We start from the raw sequence: 15,387 nt of genomic DNA on the forward strand, positions 1-15,387 counted from the left end.
CTCGAGTCTTCAGACTTCTGCTGGGTTTACTAAACCTAAAGCTAAACGTTAAAAAAAGAATATAAACTAATAAACAAAACGAGAAATCAAGAGATTATCGGCTACAAGAAGACTTTATTCCACATTTCCGCCGAATAGTCCAGAGGAAGAACGTCGGTGAGTTCAGTTTTCTCCGATAGTAATTCTTTGTTTCTGTTCGGCTGAAACTGACCATCAAAAACTCTAAATTAGATCATTTACCCCGGAATAAACTTCCGCTTGACTTTAAGATAGTTTAAAAACAGTAAAACTAAAATTATTTTAGTAAAACATGTTTTAAAAGTGATTAAATAATACAAAAAAGCCTGCACTTTATAATTTATAGCCTTTAAGAATGGTTATTGTTTTTTTATATTGGGTATATGTTGGTTTTATATATTTTGATACGCTTTACATATAAGTCTATTTAGTGAGTAATATTTTTAAACCACTTTGTCATGGAAACATGCAGGAATGTAACTAAAAATAGTATAAAACACGAACTTGTAATATAAAATGTAAATTGGGTCACTTTAGATCCATTATATTGGACTAAATCGAGTTAAATCCTGTAAAATAAACTCTAAATATTTATATGATAATTTTCAAAGAATCTCACAATGCATTCAAATATTGAAATGTTTGTTTTATTATTATTAACTGCACATTAGATGGTTCCTTCTGGAGGCTTTAAGCTGCTGATAAAGGAGAAATGGTTTGCTCCATCTTTCTGTTTCCTGCTACGCGTTTTCCTCCAACATCAGCAGCTCCAACAGAAATTAGACTGCTGCTGCTGCAAAGCATGCTGGGAAATCCAGACTGAGAAGAGCCCAATGTGTCACATATGGGGGGATTTCAATTGAAAAAAGAAAGAGAGCCCCAGAAATTAATTGAATGCTTTCAAATTTAGTAAATCAGAAATTAACCATAGAGAATACATACAAATGTGGATGCTGTGTTGTCTGTTTACAAGTATTTTCCCTCTTTTTGTTTTGCAGCTAAAGAAAGCTTGTGGGTGTTTTTGAACAGAGGCTTTTGTTGTGAAAAGCTGCCTGTTTGCTTTCAGCATTGAAACATTTACAGAGCAGACAATGGAGCTTCAGGAAACACAGACGGGCTTCTGTGTGTCAGGGTGGGAAGATTTTTCAGGAAACAAACTTTTGTTCCATTTTAAATTGTTATTATTATTTTCAAATGAGCAGAGTGAAGCAAAAAAAAAAAAAAAAAGAAAGAAAACTAAGGGGAGCATTTCCACTGTTTCCAGTTTCTGGGGAGCATCTGTTGTCACAGCAGGAGAAAACCAAAGCTTCACAAAGCTCCTGAATCCTCTCCAACATGCAGCAGATTTTACTCTTGAGAATAATCACCCCTCGAATGAGACAGACAGACCTAAAATGTTAACGAAATGATAAGGAAAGTTTAAAATAATATTTATTATATGTATTGCTTCAGATTTCTATCAAGTTCATTTTTATTATTTGTTGGTCTTCTACAGAGCCCCTAAAGAGACTTTAAACCAAAAAAATAATAAAAATAAAAAAATGCTGTTTTCTATTGCGCACCAGTTACCATCTGCATTTTTCTTTCTTTAAAGTAACTTTATTTTTTTTAATCTGACAACTTCATGGCTTCATGCTTTCATGAATTTAATGTATTTTGCCTCATTGTGATTACAACTGGGGGCCTTCATAAACACATTAGGTCATAGCAACCATCAAGATTTTGACACCTCTCGGGTTAATTAATGTTTGTGGCAAATTTTGTGATTCGGCTTCAAAATAAATTTCCAAATTCTCCATAGCAACCGCTGTTAATACAAGCCACACCCACCAAAACAAGACAAGAAATACGAAAGCAGACACATGTCCACTGATGAGAACTATTTTAATCCACATAACTTTCTGTGAGATCACAAAAAAGTAATAATGATAATTTAAAAAAATACAGTTTATTTTATGTAAAAATTTAATATTTGTGGATAAAATTCAGTGGCGTCTTCAGTACAAATAATTGTTTTTTTGCAATGAGAAATGTGTGTTAAAATGTAGATGACAATAACCATTGTTTAATTTGGGGACTCCATTAATTCTGAATGGGTCAAGTCTGTGACTTTATACAAACAAATGTTTCACATTTCCTGTAATTTGACTCAAATTTGACACTTTTTGTCCTTTTAAACTAAAATTAAGGTGAACTTTTTTTTCTTTTTTAAAGTAAAAATAATCATGTAACTTAATTATGTAGTATTTTATTTTGAAGGGTTAAAAGTCTCCCAGTCCTTTTAAACTCCTCACCTTTTCCAACTTTTGTCTGACAGTAACTTTTAAAAGGAAAAGAAAAGAACACATTGGAGGCTTCTTCAGCACCTGAAGTTTACAGCATTTATACACGAAAAGAGTTATTTTTACAAATGATGTTTTTAGTAGAGTATCCTTTGTCAACAGAAACTGGCTGTGTCCCAAAATAAGTGACGAATAAGTGACAAAAAGCTGCAGGAACTTTAGTAAAGATCATGTGTTCACAGTGACACTTCGTCAGAAGATAAACTCGTGTTTCCTGTCAGAAAAAAGAGACATCAAGTCCAAGTAAATACTATAAATGATATTTTAGTTTTCTAATTCCACTTAGAAGGAAAGTAGATAAATAAGATGGGTTTTAATGAATAAAGAGATGGAGTAAGTTTGCTGATGAAGTGTCTCCAGCTGTGCAGTCAGCACTCGTTGCATTTCTCCAGGGTGAGCGAAGGGTTAACAGGAAGCTCCGAGTCACAGCCCCTCTCTCTGTTGTTCTTCTGCAGTCGACTCGGCTGCAGGATGTGAGGAAACCTCCTCAGAAAACTCTGAAAACTCATCTGAACTGGAGCTGCTTCGATGGTGAGCAAACTTTTTTACTTTATTTTAAACCTTCAGCTCTGCTTTAGTCTGGATTAGATTTAAATTAGCCTGCAGAGTCTATTTAATCCCTCAAGTTCTCAGACTGAGATAAACTCGTCCGTTTAGCTGTGAAGGGATTGACAGGAATAGATCTTTAAAGGCTTCAAAGAAGTTCCTCTTTAGATTTGACGTAAACTTTTCTCATAAAGTTCCACATCCACAGCTGCTAGTTTATTATCATTTCTTATCGTCACGTTCATATTTTGTCTAGAAACTTAAAAAAAACATCCTTAAGAGATAGTTTCACCCAATCTGAGCTGTAAAAATGCTTCAATCCTCATCGGAGAAACACTCCTTTTTGTGAAAGAGATACTTTCAAACATAAAAGTCAAAAGTTCTGGTTTGAAACCGGAGACGAGTGTTTTCCCGTCTCTCACCAGCAGGTGTCGTGTTTCTGATGTCTTTTACAGAGGAACAGGCGGGACGCCCAGAACAACATGGCTCTGTTCTTCTCTGGAGCCGTTACAAGTACGTCACCGTCCCAGACCACTCTCTCTCACAGAAACACCACAGAGGACGGGAGCAGAGCCTCACGGAGAACACCTCATTGATTTAAGCTGTTTTCATGATAATCTGTCACTTTTTTGCTCAAAAGTTTATTCCTTTAGAGCTGTCCCTGATGACAGGAAAAAACACTCTTTGAATTATCCTAACTCTTCGTAGTTGATGTAATCCCAGAGGATTCTGACGCTGAGAAACTTAGCTTTATACAGATATGCATCATTTTACTACTGTAAGGTGTTACTGCTTTACTCATAATCAAGTTTATGATTTATGCGTAAGCAGTTGAAGAGTTATTGTTTATTAGCGCATGTCCGCCACCTACAATTGTTACAGGCTCTGAGCCAAAAGTCAAACGTTTTCATAGTTCTTGTTCCTATAAGCGTCCGTCTTGATGTCATTCGGGTCAGGCAAAAAAAGGCAAATCTTAATGTCTCCTTTTTGATCAAGTTTACCATAGTTGGCACTTCGGTGTCATGATCTCTAAGTTAAGCCTACGACTGAACATAAAAACTTGCGTAGCATGATCACGAACGCTCCACAAATTCTGATCTACACACGTTTGCGTAGACTTTTTTTACTGAAAGTGATCACTTGAATTCAAGTTGACCCAGCAGGTTTGAATGCAGCATGAAAAGTCTATGTAAACACATATATATGCTTATTTTGGGCGTCCATGTTCTAAACTCTAGTGTTTACACATCACTTTGCAAGTTTTTAAGTCTGTATTTGGGCTCTACATACAAAAACGCACGTTTATTAAATGTGTGTTCCAGGTTAAATCAGGTTTTTGATTTATCAGAACAGAGCTGTGAAATTAAAAGCCTGGAGATGGATTCACCAGATGTGCATGGCTTGGACCTTTAGACTGGCCGACATGCGCTAATCAACAGTAGAAAAGATCACATCACATCTGATTAAACTCAAGGAACATTTGTAGAAAAACAGGTTTGCATCGACTACGACTAAACACCTCTGGGAAAAGACATGTTTTTATTTTTTTTTTCATTTATTTTTTTTCTTTTCAAAGAAGAACAACAAAAAAAATAATAAAAAAAATAAGATGAAACAATGCTAAATATCCCACAAACAATCCCAAATGTAACAAAAGATTCTCAATTCTAAAAAGGGCTTTGGCTTTTGGGCTTTTAATCATTGTTTATTTGAATTGTATTTTATTGTAATTGTATTTTATTTCTATTTTAATTGTTTTAACTGTATTTTATTTTCTTGTATTAATGCCTTTTGGCCCAGGTCTCCCTTGAAAAAGAGATGTAGATTTCCTGGTAAAATAAAGGTTAAATTAAAAAAAAAAACTGTCAATTTATCAAAACTAAAGACTGAAGTGAAATTTGATTTTTTTGGGGGGATTTTTCCAAATGTGATCAACCTTTTGGAAACTGATATGTAGACGCAGAGTAGCATCAACACGAAAGTAAACGTTTTATTCCAATGTAATTTGACAATGTAGAAATATTTGCGACTTTTTAAAAAGTTTTATAATTCATTTCATTTGTATTTATTAAAAGGAAAAAAAAATACAACTCAAACATGATGGAAACATGAAAAATTCTTATTTTTCATGAAAATGGAAACATTTTTGTGCACATTGAGGATCTCCGTCTGTCCGATCCCTGCTCCGTGTCTGTCATCACCGGTGCCGCCTCTTCTCAAAATGTAAATTTACTCAAGTACCCCCTGTGCCGGCTCTGGAATGCGCCCCTGCTAAGTGTTCTCACGCTTGTCTTTCAGGTTCTCCAGTGAAAAGGAGGCTGCGCAGCTCTCAGTCCTGTCTGAGGTAACACACTGCACTGAAGATCTCAGGATCAACATACTGTAACTGTTCAACAGGATCAACGTTATTCCAGTAGAATTTAAAGCAGAAAAGCGGCTCATGCCGCTTTTCTGCTTTAAATTCTACTGGAATAACGTTGATCGTGTTAATTTTAAAAAATACATAAACACTTTAATGTCACAAAACTGTATTTTGGGATCAGCTTCTCCTCTTCCTCCACAGCCTGGACCAGTCCCTCCTCTCCCCCGACTCCTCGTACATCTGCTACTCCTCGGCCGACAGCAGCCGCCCCTGCAGCTGCCGCCGCTCGCCGCGCCTCCTCACCAACGGCTACTACGCCGTGACGGAGGACAGCTTCACGTGGGACGAGGACGGGAACGTGTCGCTGACGCCCTGCAAGGCTAGCGTGTCCTACAAGGAGAACCACGTGAGGTGAGTCGAGCAGCTGCCTCACCTATGAGTTCATCGGGGCCTCAGGGCCGGCGGTGATGTCATTCGGCTCAGCTGCTAGGAGACGCTCTGTTGTGAAGCATCAACACTGGGTTTTACTGAACTCCGATCAAAGACTTTTTGTAGCTTTTTTTAACTACTTTTCATAGATTTTTTTCTTATTTTATGCTCTTTGCGGTAATTTCTTTAAATATCAGTCCAAATTGTATAAGTATTTCAGAGCTCGTCAAATTGCTGAGGACAAAAGCTGATGCTTTCGAGTTCTGTAGGGTTTTCCGGCGGCGGCGCAGACCGCGGCGCTCTCTAGTCCGGCTGCTGAGCGACGTGACGGAGAGCTGCCAGTCCTGGTTGGGCCAGAACCTCTTCGGAGGCACGTACAGAACCAACCAGCAGCAGGACCATGGCAACGACCCAGACCTGGATCTGGATCTGGATCGGGATATTAGTTGGTCATGGAGCGGGATGTTGGGCTCCGCCCCACCGAACGAGTCTCTATGGTCAGAACCAAACAGCACCATGCTGGACGACAGTCGCAGTTTCACCTACGGTGAGAATCTGAGGCCTTAACGTCTTTACTTAATATTTTTTTAAACTAAATCTTCTTTATTTTCTTTCCTTAAGACCTGACAGAAACTCCGCCCCCTCCTGGTAAAGAAGCTCCGCCCCCAAAGTTGCTCATTCAGGAGGAGATTTGTTCTGAGATCAGTCAATCAAAAGAGCCGTTCAGCCAATCTCTGGTCGGACTCGCCGAGGTCCCGCCTCCTCTTTCCTTCTGCAACACCTGCTGCTGTCAGGCAGCACCTGAGCCCATAGGTAAGCCCCGCCCCCCCAAACCTGCAGGGACTGATGACCTGTCAGACTAAAAGCTGTCTGTATTTGTCCCTTAGGGCTAACCATGACAGCCTTCCTCCTGCTCGTCTTCCTCGTCTTCATCTTCACGGCTCTGTTCTCGAGGTGAGCCTGAAACCGTTTTACTGAGTGATTCATTCAAGCTCTAGGATCAGATCCAATGTCCTGAAGCTGCTGAGCTGAAAGTCTCACCTGATCTCACCCGCAGGTGTCTGTGGGTCAGCAGCGCCGTGGCGTCCATCGTCTTCATGAGCGCGGCCGCCTTTATGCGTGAGTATCCCCAAACTAAAATAACTAAACCCAGCAGTGTAAGACTGCTGAGGCCAAAGAGGGGAAAAGAACACAAAATAAATAAAAGAACAATAAAATATCATTTTTTTTAAAGTGAGGAGTACTGCATTGGTATTTTTAAAATTTAGATTAGTTAAGTTAAGTTTATAAATTGATGGCTGAGGTGAACATAGATGACAAACTGTAGGTTTTTACATCTCTGTTGACCTGAAGACATCATGTTTGCTCATCACTACAACCACAATGAACAGATTTTATAATCAAAGCAAAACTTTAGTAAAAAGTTTGATGTTTTATGAGTTAAAAGCACATATTATCTTATCCTGCACAGCATTGTTTATTAGCTGACCAGAGCTGCACTGACACGATACTGTTTGGCACAGAGCATCTTTTATTTTGAAATGAAGTTATTTGAGCTTCTGTCACACTTAGGGAAAAAAAAGAATCACACTTTGAGAGATACTAGGATCCTTTTATATTTTTGCTTTTGTTTGTGCCAAAAAAAGGACATAATTTGTATTATTTAAATAAAGGTCATGATGCAAATCCAAGTGTCCTTAAGTAAGACTATACGGCTCTTTCTAGGTTTTGATCAGTAGAAAAAGAGCCCCTTTATTGTTAAAGGTGGCCGACCGGCAGTCATAGTTTAATATAAATAAATCCACAAAAAATACATTCTGATTGGAGGCCCACCAACACGCACAGCATCCTTGAAGACCCACTCCTATCATCTTTGGATCTATTCTAAAAGTGTTCCCAGTGATCTTTTCATAATAATTATGCAATTTTTAGCCCAAAAAAAAAATAAATAAATGTCATTTTCTAGGACCTAGAACAGAGTTGTTGTGGGATTTTTGATTCAGAATAAGCTGCTTCCCATCATCCATCTTTTGATGTGTTCTCCCACTAGCTTACAGCCCCTCACAACCCCAACCTAACATTAGCGGTGCAACAAAAATGGTGAGCAACTTTGGAGCTATTTATCTACAAATGGATGCGCCGACAAGGAGTGGAGCAGGGAGCTTATGGCCCACCTGGCATATTTTCAACAATTTAAATGAAGAAATACTCAGAAATACAATTTTAATCATAACGTTTCTTATATATGTCCTCCACCATCAGCAAAATGCCTCAAGAACATGTAAAAAACACCTAAAACATGATTTTCATCTCAGGGGTTCTTTAAAAATATGAAAGAAAAAGCTGAACCAGGTTCACAAAAACTGTCAAAGTTCATACAGTAATGATTGTCATCTACCCATCATGAATAAAATGTATTCATTAAGATCTAAGAACAGTCTAAGAGTTAAATCTGTGGTTCAGAGACTGAAAGTTGAATTTATTTTGCGTCTCTTCCAGTCCTGACAAAGTCCGGGCCGATGGGCGAGTGGAGGAGGGCAAAGACGGAGGTGAGACTGAACCTGAACTCTATAGAGCTTCTGCAAGAAATAGCCGACTCAGCATCCTCAACCAATCCTCTGTTTTCAGGACATCACATCCAGGAACGAGTGAGGAGAGACTCCTGCTCATCTGCAGAGAGCAGAAACGCTCTGACCAGACTTCACAGAGGAGGATGAGGAGTTGTTGTCTCACTTGTTGTTTGCATGTAAGTTGCACTTAAAGGGCAACAAAGTTCTGGAAGCACGAGAGCTTTTCACCTCGATCAGGGTCCAGACGTGGACGGTGAGGAGAAGCAGGAATCCAAATGAGTTCAGACGCAGCAGGAGCTCAGTTACTGTATTTAAGCATCTCAGAGAAGCTTGTATCTTACGTACCCAATGCATCTTCTGGGGTCCGGGTTTGAACGAGGCTTTTTGGGCGTCCAAAGTGACCAAACTTCAGGGAAACATTGGCTCAGCCTGCTTTCCAATCTGAGCTGAGACTTTTTCTAGAAACCAAACGCACAAAAATGTCCTGGATGTTACTTGCTTTCCCAAACAAGACCTTTCCTTCTAATTAAAAAAAAATCACAATCAAAATGATGAAGATTGTATTTCAGAATAAAAGAAACAAAAGTGCCAGACTAACTAAAACAGAACAGGACATTTTTACTCCAGTTTTATTTCAACAAGAAAAAAAACAGTCCTGGTCTCTGTTTTAAAAAAGCATCCTGATCATGTGTGCGTTGAGCAGCTAAAGATTTAACGTCTGCTTCACAGAACAGAGACTCACCTCTGTTAGTGTCTGACAACCAATACTAACAAAAAGAAAAAAGTACAGTAGATTTAAAACTACAGTCATGTGCAGAAGAACGTCCCTGAAACATTTAATCATGTTTACCATTGTTACCTTCAAGCTTTTGGAGTGTTTTTCTTAGCTTTTATTTTGAAACAATGCAATTCTGGTGGGAGCAAAAACTTCTGAAAAAAAAATAACAGAACAAGTTCATGAAAGATGTGAAAGAAGCATTCTCCTTGGACAATTTCTTTTTTTTTTACATGTTTTTTATAAGGAAATCATGTTGGAGCCTCAATATGTTGAGAATTTTTCTAAAAAAAGCAGCTCAGGTTTCTGTGTTGACTTGCTTCAACTCCTCTTCCTGTTTGTGTTTTTGTCCATTTAGACTAGAAAAGCATTACAATATTTAACTCTTCAAGCTCCAGAATCATTTTTCTCAATATCAGGCAAGTTTGACCTATATTTATTAAGAAAAATGAGCTAATTGTTTAAGATATTGCATAAAATGCATCAAATCTGCAGCTTATGGAGTTAAAGATAATTTAAAGTGCCAAATGTCTTTCATACTGCGTTACATCTTTAGTTAAAGAAAATTACATTTTCTGATAATAATGGATTCATTTTTAAGTTGCATATACTAACATCCATATAATCATCTATTTTCTGCATCGTGTTTGTTTTTAAAAAACATTTTTAACTGTCAGATTTGGTGTAACCTGCTGCCCCCCGGTGGCCTGAATCCAGCATTGCAGTTTTCAATATGAAAATTGATATTTAAAGGAAAAATAGAGATGAACAAAATGTGTTTGGGAAAAAAGCTGCCAGAAATAGTTGAAAATGTTTTTAAAAGATTTTTTAATCTCTTGCTTTCATGTGTAGCACTGAATAACCTTTTATTTGTTATTGACTGCACTTGTTTCCAAAGTTGGAAATGTGAGACTCTACTATAGTGGCACTAAAAATTGTTATTGTTATTTTGATTTTTTTTTTAAATAATGTTAGGTATGAATCCTACAGTTAAATGTTTAACAAAAAGCTATCAGGACTAAAAAGGGTAGATTTAAATAAAAATGTTGTCGGGCCGATCACTGCATGGCAGTGAGGAAATGGCGTGTTTGAGGAGTTTAAAATTTTAAGCACTTGCAGCTTATATATATATGTGTGTCAGCAAACATTTAAGTACTTTAAGTGAACATTTAAGCAAATAAACTCATTTATGAAGACAAATGGGACATTTCTGGTGTTTTTTTTATTTTTAAATGTCAAAGTTTTGCAAAAAATAAAAAGTTTCATTGTGTAGAAAGAAACTATCAAAGTATTTGCTCTTTTTCCCCGCAAATAACTCCATCATCATTTAATGTTTTAGCCTAGTTTAACGTTAATGCCTAACTATTTGGGGGGGGGGAAAGAACAAAACAAAAAAAAAAATATTACCTGCTTTGTCAAGTTTTAACTATTTTTTTAATTTAAAAAACAATTTTAAATGTGTTGATTTCTTTATTTACATTTATTTTCACTTTTTTTTTAATAACTACTAAGAATTGTAAAAGTTACCCTCCGATGAAAATCATGTTTTTGAGTTTTTGACATATATATGTGGCATTTTTCTCATGAAAAAGAACAAATGTAATAAGAAATCATTTTGTTTTTGTATTTCCGAGTATTTCCCCTTTTAAATTGCTGTCAAACTGTTCAAATCAACATGAAAAATTGCTTTTTCAGACATTTAGGTTATGGGATTTGGGTAAAAAAAACTTCAAATTTTTAATTAAAACACAACTGAGAACGTTTTTTTAATTAAAAAAAATGTCATGGGGGACTTTAAACCTGTAAATTTGTTCTCAAATGTCTGATATGAAACTTCTACTTTATTTTGAACATTTTATCTCACACAACTACTTTCAACATCTACACAACTTTATTCAAACAGTTTTAACATGAAATTGTGCAAAAAGTATTTTTGTTCTCAAAATTCAGATGCAGACGACTCTAAATGTATTTAAAGTAAAGTTAGAACAGACAGAGACTTAAAATGTTTTTTTATATATTGACTTGTCAGGTGTAAAAAGCATTTTCAAAATAAAATGACCAAATTCTACATTGAATGAACAGTTGTAAAATGCATTTTCATTTGAATTAAGATGCCAAAACCCTGACAATTCAAAATTGATGGCTGATTTTGATTGTTTAATTTTCAAAATTTTTTATTTATTGTTACTTTTGTAAGTTTCGAGTGATTTCAGTGAGAATTGTGGGTTTGTCCTTCTTTAACTGAGGGGTACCAACAATTTTGTCCACCACTGTATGTGCAGCAGCAGGGATCAACGATCCTGCAGGTCGTCCTGTCAGGGTAACGCTGCGGCGAGTCGTTTCTCTGTGGCGTGGAGGCTGATGTGGCGCCGCAGGTGGGCGCTGGAGATGAAGGTCTTGCTGCAGTGCATACACTTGAACTGCTTGCAGTCGGTGTGCACGCTCATGTGGACCTTCAGCGATCCCGACTGCGCGAAGCGTTTGCCGCAGTGCATGCAGCTGTAGCGCTTCTCTCCGGTGTGCACGCTGTGGTGGCGCTTCAGGTTGCTGGAGTCGGAGAAGCGTTTCCCGCAGAGCGTGCAGGCGAACGGCTTCTCGCCGGTGTGCACCCTCATGTGGGTCTTCAGGTTCTTCAGGCACGCCAGAGTTTTCCCGCAGTGACTGCAGACGAAGCCGCGGCCTGCGGCGTCGTCCTGGTTCCCCCCGCTGTCCCGGAGCCTCCATCCTTCCCTCCTCGTGAACACGCTCGGACCTCCGCCCGCCTCCATCTGCACAGGAAGCTTCTCCACAGGCGGTGGCGCCCTCTGCTCTTGGCTGAGGAAATTCACAGGAACAATCCCACAGCGGTCCGATTCAGACGAGCAGCCGGGGTCAGAACCCGGGGGATTCTGGGACGCGGAACCACGCTCCACCTCCAACATCAGACAGTCATAAGCGCCGGTTTCCAGCCTCCGACTGCAGTTCAGGCTGTTCTGGGTGGAAGAGGACGTGGAGCTGACGGCGCTGGCGTCTGCCGCTTCCTGCCTGGCGGACGGCCCAGGGGTTTTATCCTTCAGCGTCCGAACCTCCACGATGCGACAAAAACCATCTGCAGACCAAAAACTCCACTCAGGACGGTTGCACCAACAGATGATGGTCTAAAAAATCCTCCTCACCCTCTGAAGGCGACTCCTCGTCCTCCTCTTTGATCACCACGGCCGCCCCCCCTACGGGCTGAAGTCAGAGAAGATGAAGGCTGGAGCAAGTCTGGACAAACGCTGCTCCTCTTCCTCCTGCTCAGGTACTCACCGTCTGCTGCGCGCTCTCCCGAACCGACGGAGGACTCAGGTCTCCACAGATCGCCGTTCCCTGACCGGACGACCAGGAGGGCGCAGACTCTGACAAAAGAGGTGAGTGAGGACGTGAGACTCCAAAAATCTACACTTTTTAAAAAATGTGCATCTGTTTAGGGTGTTTAAAGCGATTATTGACTATATTTTGAACAATTATAGTTTTATTGAGATTTGTCAAAAATTTGGCAATGACCAAATGATCACTTTTAAAGCCCCATTTATAGAGATCAAGAGCCCAAAAAAAGTTAATTTGGGGTTTGGTTACTCTTTAAAGGTAAATATTTATTTTTTTCACCTTCCAATAATTGTAATGTGTTACTATTTGTTTTTATTTTTTACATTTTAAATAAAACCTTTAGGATATCAGGGTGCAGCACTCAGATTTCCCACTCTCAAAGCAGTCCCTGAAGGAGTTTTTCCTGATTCTTAAACTAATGTTTACCTGTACAGATGTTGTCCGTCGGTGCCGCGCGCCTCCTGGGCTCCTGGTTCGCGAGCACGTGAACTCGCGGGGGCGCGCTGGCCTGCAGGAGCGTGCCCCCGCTGACCGCGGCTCGGAGCGCGGTGGCGCGCGCGGCCCGCAGCTCCGCGAGCCGCAGCTTCCTACGCAGCGCCTCGTTCTCCTTGCGGCTCCGCGTGATCTCCAGCTGCAGCAGCGCGTACCCGCCGTCCACGAGCTCGCAGATCTCCGCCACCGCCGCGTTGGCCAGAACCTCCATGATGGAGGCCAGCTGCGCGTGGAAGGACTCGCGCGGGGACATTTCAGAGCAGCGCGTGCCTCGAATCTGAAGAAAACAGGAATGTATCTCGCGCGCGCCGATGTTGTGGACGTTGTTCGGCCTCGAAATAAACGGAAGTGACGTGGGCTCGGACACAGGAAACTAACACGCATGCGCATAGCATCCTATCTTTTTGTGTTTAGCTAACATAACAAACACAAAAGCGCTTTTAAAAATGGAGTACTTTAAACGCCTCTTAAGTAACTTTTTCTTTATTTTATTTATTTTTTTATTTATTAATTTTGGCTTATAGTTTGGTGTGTAAGCAGAAAATCAGACTCCTTTACTCCGAGTCAGGTCCAAACTCTACAGGCTTGACAGGTTCTTTCAGATCAAACTGGTTCGACTGGGATTTGTAGTCATGATGAAACCGGAAGTAGCTATCCTCAATTTCCTCCCACAGACCATAGGAACATAGAATTACCTAGTTAAATCTTTTAGTCTGCTGTAGCTTACACTCTTTTTTTATTTCATTGGAACGAAGGGACAAAGCCCTGCAAACAACCCCACACCATGCTACTCCCTCCACAAACCTTCACACCTGGTATGACACAGACAGGTGACTGACTGGCTGAGCCTCTGACCTTTCCTCTTTGTTATGATACCACTGACAGCTGACTGGAAATGTTAGGAGTGAGCTTGTTACAGAGAGTAATAGGGAGGTTGGTTGGTGAGAAAGATGATGGAGAGGACAGTAGATGGAGGCGGATGATTCACTATGGCGACCACAAAAAAGAAGCAGCTATAAGGCAAAGAAATCTTTATTGTAAACAAAAAAACAGATGAGACAGAGTCAGCGTTTAAACCCAGATTATGTTGATCTGAAGCTGAAACATCTCCAATGTTTTTTTAATCTATGAGATATAAAAAAGTCCAAAATTGTAAAAATAAAACAGTGAAGGAAATGTGGTGACTCCCTCATATTATTCAGCATCTCAACTCAAAAATACCAAAAACAGAAGATAAATTCAAGTCAAATTTAAAATAGGAAACCAGAATGTTTCACTTTTCAGAATAAGTTCTTCAGAAAACCATTAATGTAAAGATTCACATTAATACTTGTATTTTTATTGTAAAAAGTTAAACTTTAAAAGTGTCGTTCTTTCCCAGGTTTTTAGAATAAAATAAAAAATCCAGCCTGGATTTTTGACACACCAACAAAGAGATTTTCTCATAAAACAAACCTGTCTGAGTCAGCTCAGTATGTACAGGTGAAGCTGTTACCTGTGTGTTTGCACTGAAAAAGTGAAACATTGGATCAATTCTGTAATTTGAGTATATTGTAAGTTGAGTTAACCATCAACTCAAAATGTTAATTTGATATAAACTAACAATTTTCAATGCAACAAATTCCAGAACTTCTGCTGCTTGATCCAATGTTTCACTTTTTTCAGTGTGAGAAGACAAAAATGGAAGATGGACGGTTCATCGTGACCGGCAGCAGACCTGGACTGCAAGAACCACAGTTCTTCCTTCTTACTGCACCTTTGAGCTAAGATGTGACCCCCGCCACATAGTCAGAAACTCACCATAATTTGCATGAACCCAGCATCCGCTAAAAATGGATTTTGGGCATCACAGTGGGCAAACAAAAAAACAATGAGGCTAAAATCTCTTATGGAGCTGGATTTTTTTTTCTAAACACCACTAACAAAACCAAAATGTCAGGGATATCCAAAGGAAGTTTTAAAACAATTATGGGATGGCCAGAGGACCTTCGCTCTGATGGCTACTTTGTAGAAAAGTGTGAAATGTGGCAGTTTTTCGCATATTTCCACAATATGGGAAACGAAGACTTGTTTGAACAAAATCGAGCAAATTCACAACCATTCCACCAGGTTAAGTACAACTAACATTGATGCTTGTTGACCTTTGACCTTGGGAAGAGGCCGCCATTTTAAGAAAAACACCTTAAGAACCAGCTCCAAATGTAAAATTCTTGGGATTTTGATCAATCAGACCCTAACCCAGGGGTCGGCAACCCAAAGAGTTGAATGAGCTACTTTGGACCAATACAATAAAAACCAAATGTGTCTGGAGCCATATTGAAATGACTTATAAAAGTCTTACACTATATATACACTATAAAGAACACATGGAGTATGTGTCGAATAAACGATTATTTCCCCTGCTGCGTGTCCTAGTGTCATTTAAGCCTTATTTTTGGCCTCATGTCAAATGGTAAGACATTGCAGTGTCAAACAATCTGACTAAAGCTGAATAGCCTCATA

At 39.3% G+C, this 15,387-nt stretch overlaps 2 protein-coding genes across 3 annotated transcripts; one reads left to right on the forward strand and one right to left on the reverse strand.

Moving 5' to 3' along the window:
- The first annotated feature begins 6 nt into the window (after positions 1-6).
- On the forward strand, positions 7-10,242 carry tmem71 (transmembrane protein 71). Of its 2 annotated transcripts, none has more exons than XM_024268867.1 (11): positions 7-156; positions 2,816-2,891; positions 3,335-3,419; positions 5,205-5,250; positions 5,470-5,679; positions 5,967-6,244; positions 6,319-6,510; positions 6,585-6,651; positions 6,755-6,816; positions 8,197-8,246; positions 8,326-10,242. In XM_024268867.1, exons 3-11 carry the CDS (start codon positions 3,389-3,391, stop codon positions 8,347-8,349), a joined length of 960 nt encoding a protein of 319 aa, XP_024124635.1. In that variant the 5' UTR covers positions 7-156; positions 2,816-2,891; positions 3,335-3,388; the 3' UTR covers positions 8,350-10,242. The 2 variants fall into 2 exon arrangements, with proteins under 2 accessions (XP_024124635.1, XP_024124634.1); XM_024268866.1 differs by having other exon boundaries at positions 3,362-3,419.
- A 672-nt stretch (positions 10,243-10,914) lies between these two features.
- LOC118599920 (zinc finger protein 37-like) lies at positions 10,915-15,119 on the reverse strand. The gene is made up of 4 exons (XM_036216309.1): positions 12,820-15,119; positions 12,334-12,422; positions 12,201-12,258; positions 10,915-12,133 (listed from the first exon to the last, which is right to left on the reverse strand). Exons 1-4 carry the CDS (start codon positions 13,136-13,138, stop codon positions 11,361-11,363), a joined length of 1,239 nt encoding a protein of 412 aa, XP_036072202.1. The 5' UTR covers positions 13,139-15,119; the 3' UTR covers positions 10,915-11,360.
- Positions 15,120-15,387: the final 268 nt, after the last annotated feature.

The sequence above is a fragment of the Oryzias melastigma genome, linkage group LG17, assembly GCF_002922805.2.
Source record: "Oryzias melastigma strain HK-1 linkage group LG17, ASM292280v2, whole genome shotgun sequence".
Lineage (NCBI taxonomy): Eukaryota > Metazoa > Chordata > Actinopteri > Beloniformes > Adrianichthyidae > Oryzias > Oryzias melastigma.

Coding starts and splice junctions, on each gene's coding strand:
- LOC118599920 (XM_036216309.1), bottom strand. CDS start 13,138: ATGTCCCCGCGCGAGTCCTTCCACGCGCAGCTGGCCTCCATCATGGAG. Junction 12,423..12,819: donor GACGGACAACATCTGTACAG/GTAAACATTAGT, acceptor CTCTTTTGTCAG/AGTCTGCGCCCTCCTGGTCG. Junction 12,134..12,200: donor CGAGGAGTCGCCTTCAGAGG/GTGAGGAGGATT, acceptor TTTGGTCTGCAG/ATGGTTTTTGTCGCATCGTG.
- tmem71 (XM_024268866.1), top strand. Junction 3,420..5,204: donor CTTCTCTGGAGCCGTTACAA/GTACGTCACCGT, acceptor CTTGTCTTTCAG/GTTCTCCAGTGAAAAGGAGG. Junction 6,511..6,584: donor GGCAGCACCTGAGCCCATAG/GTAAGCCCCGCC, acceptor TTTGTCCCTTAG/GGCTAACCATGACAGCCTTC.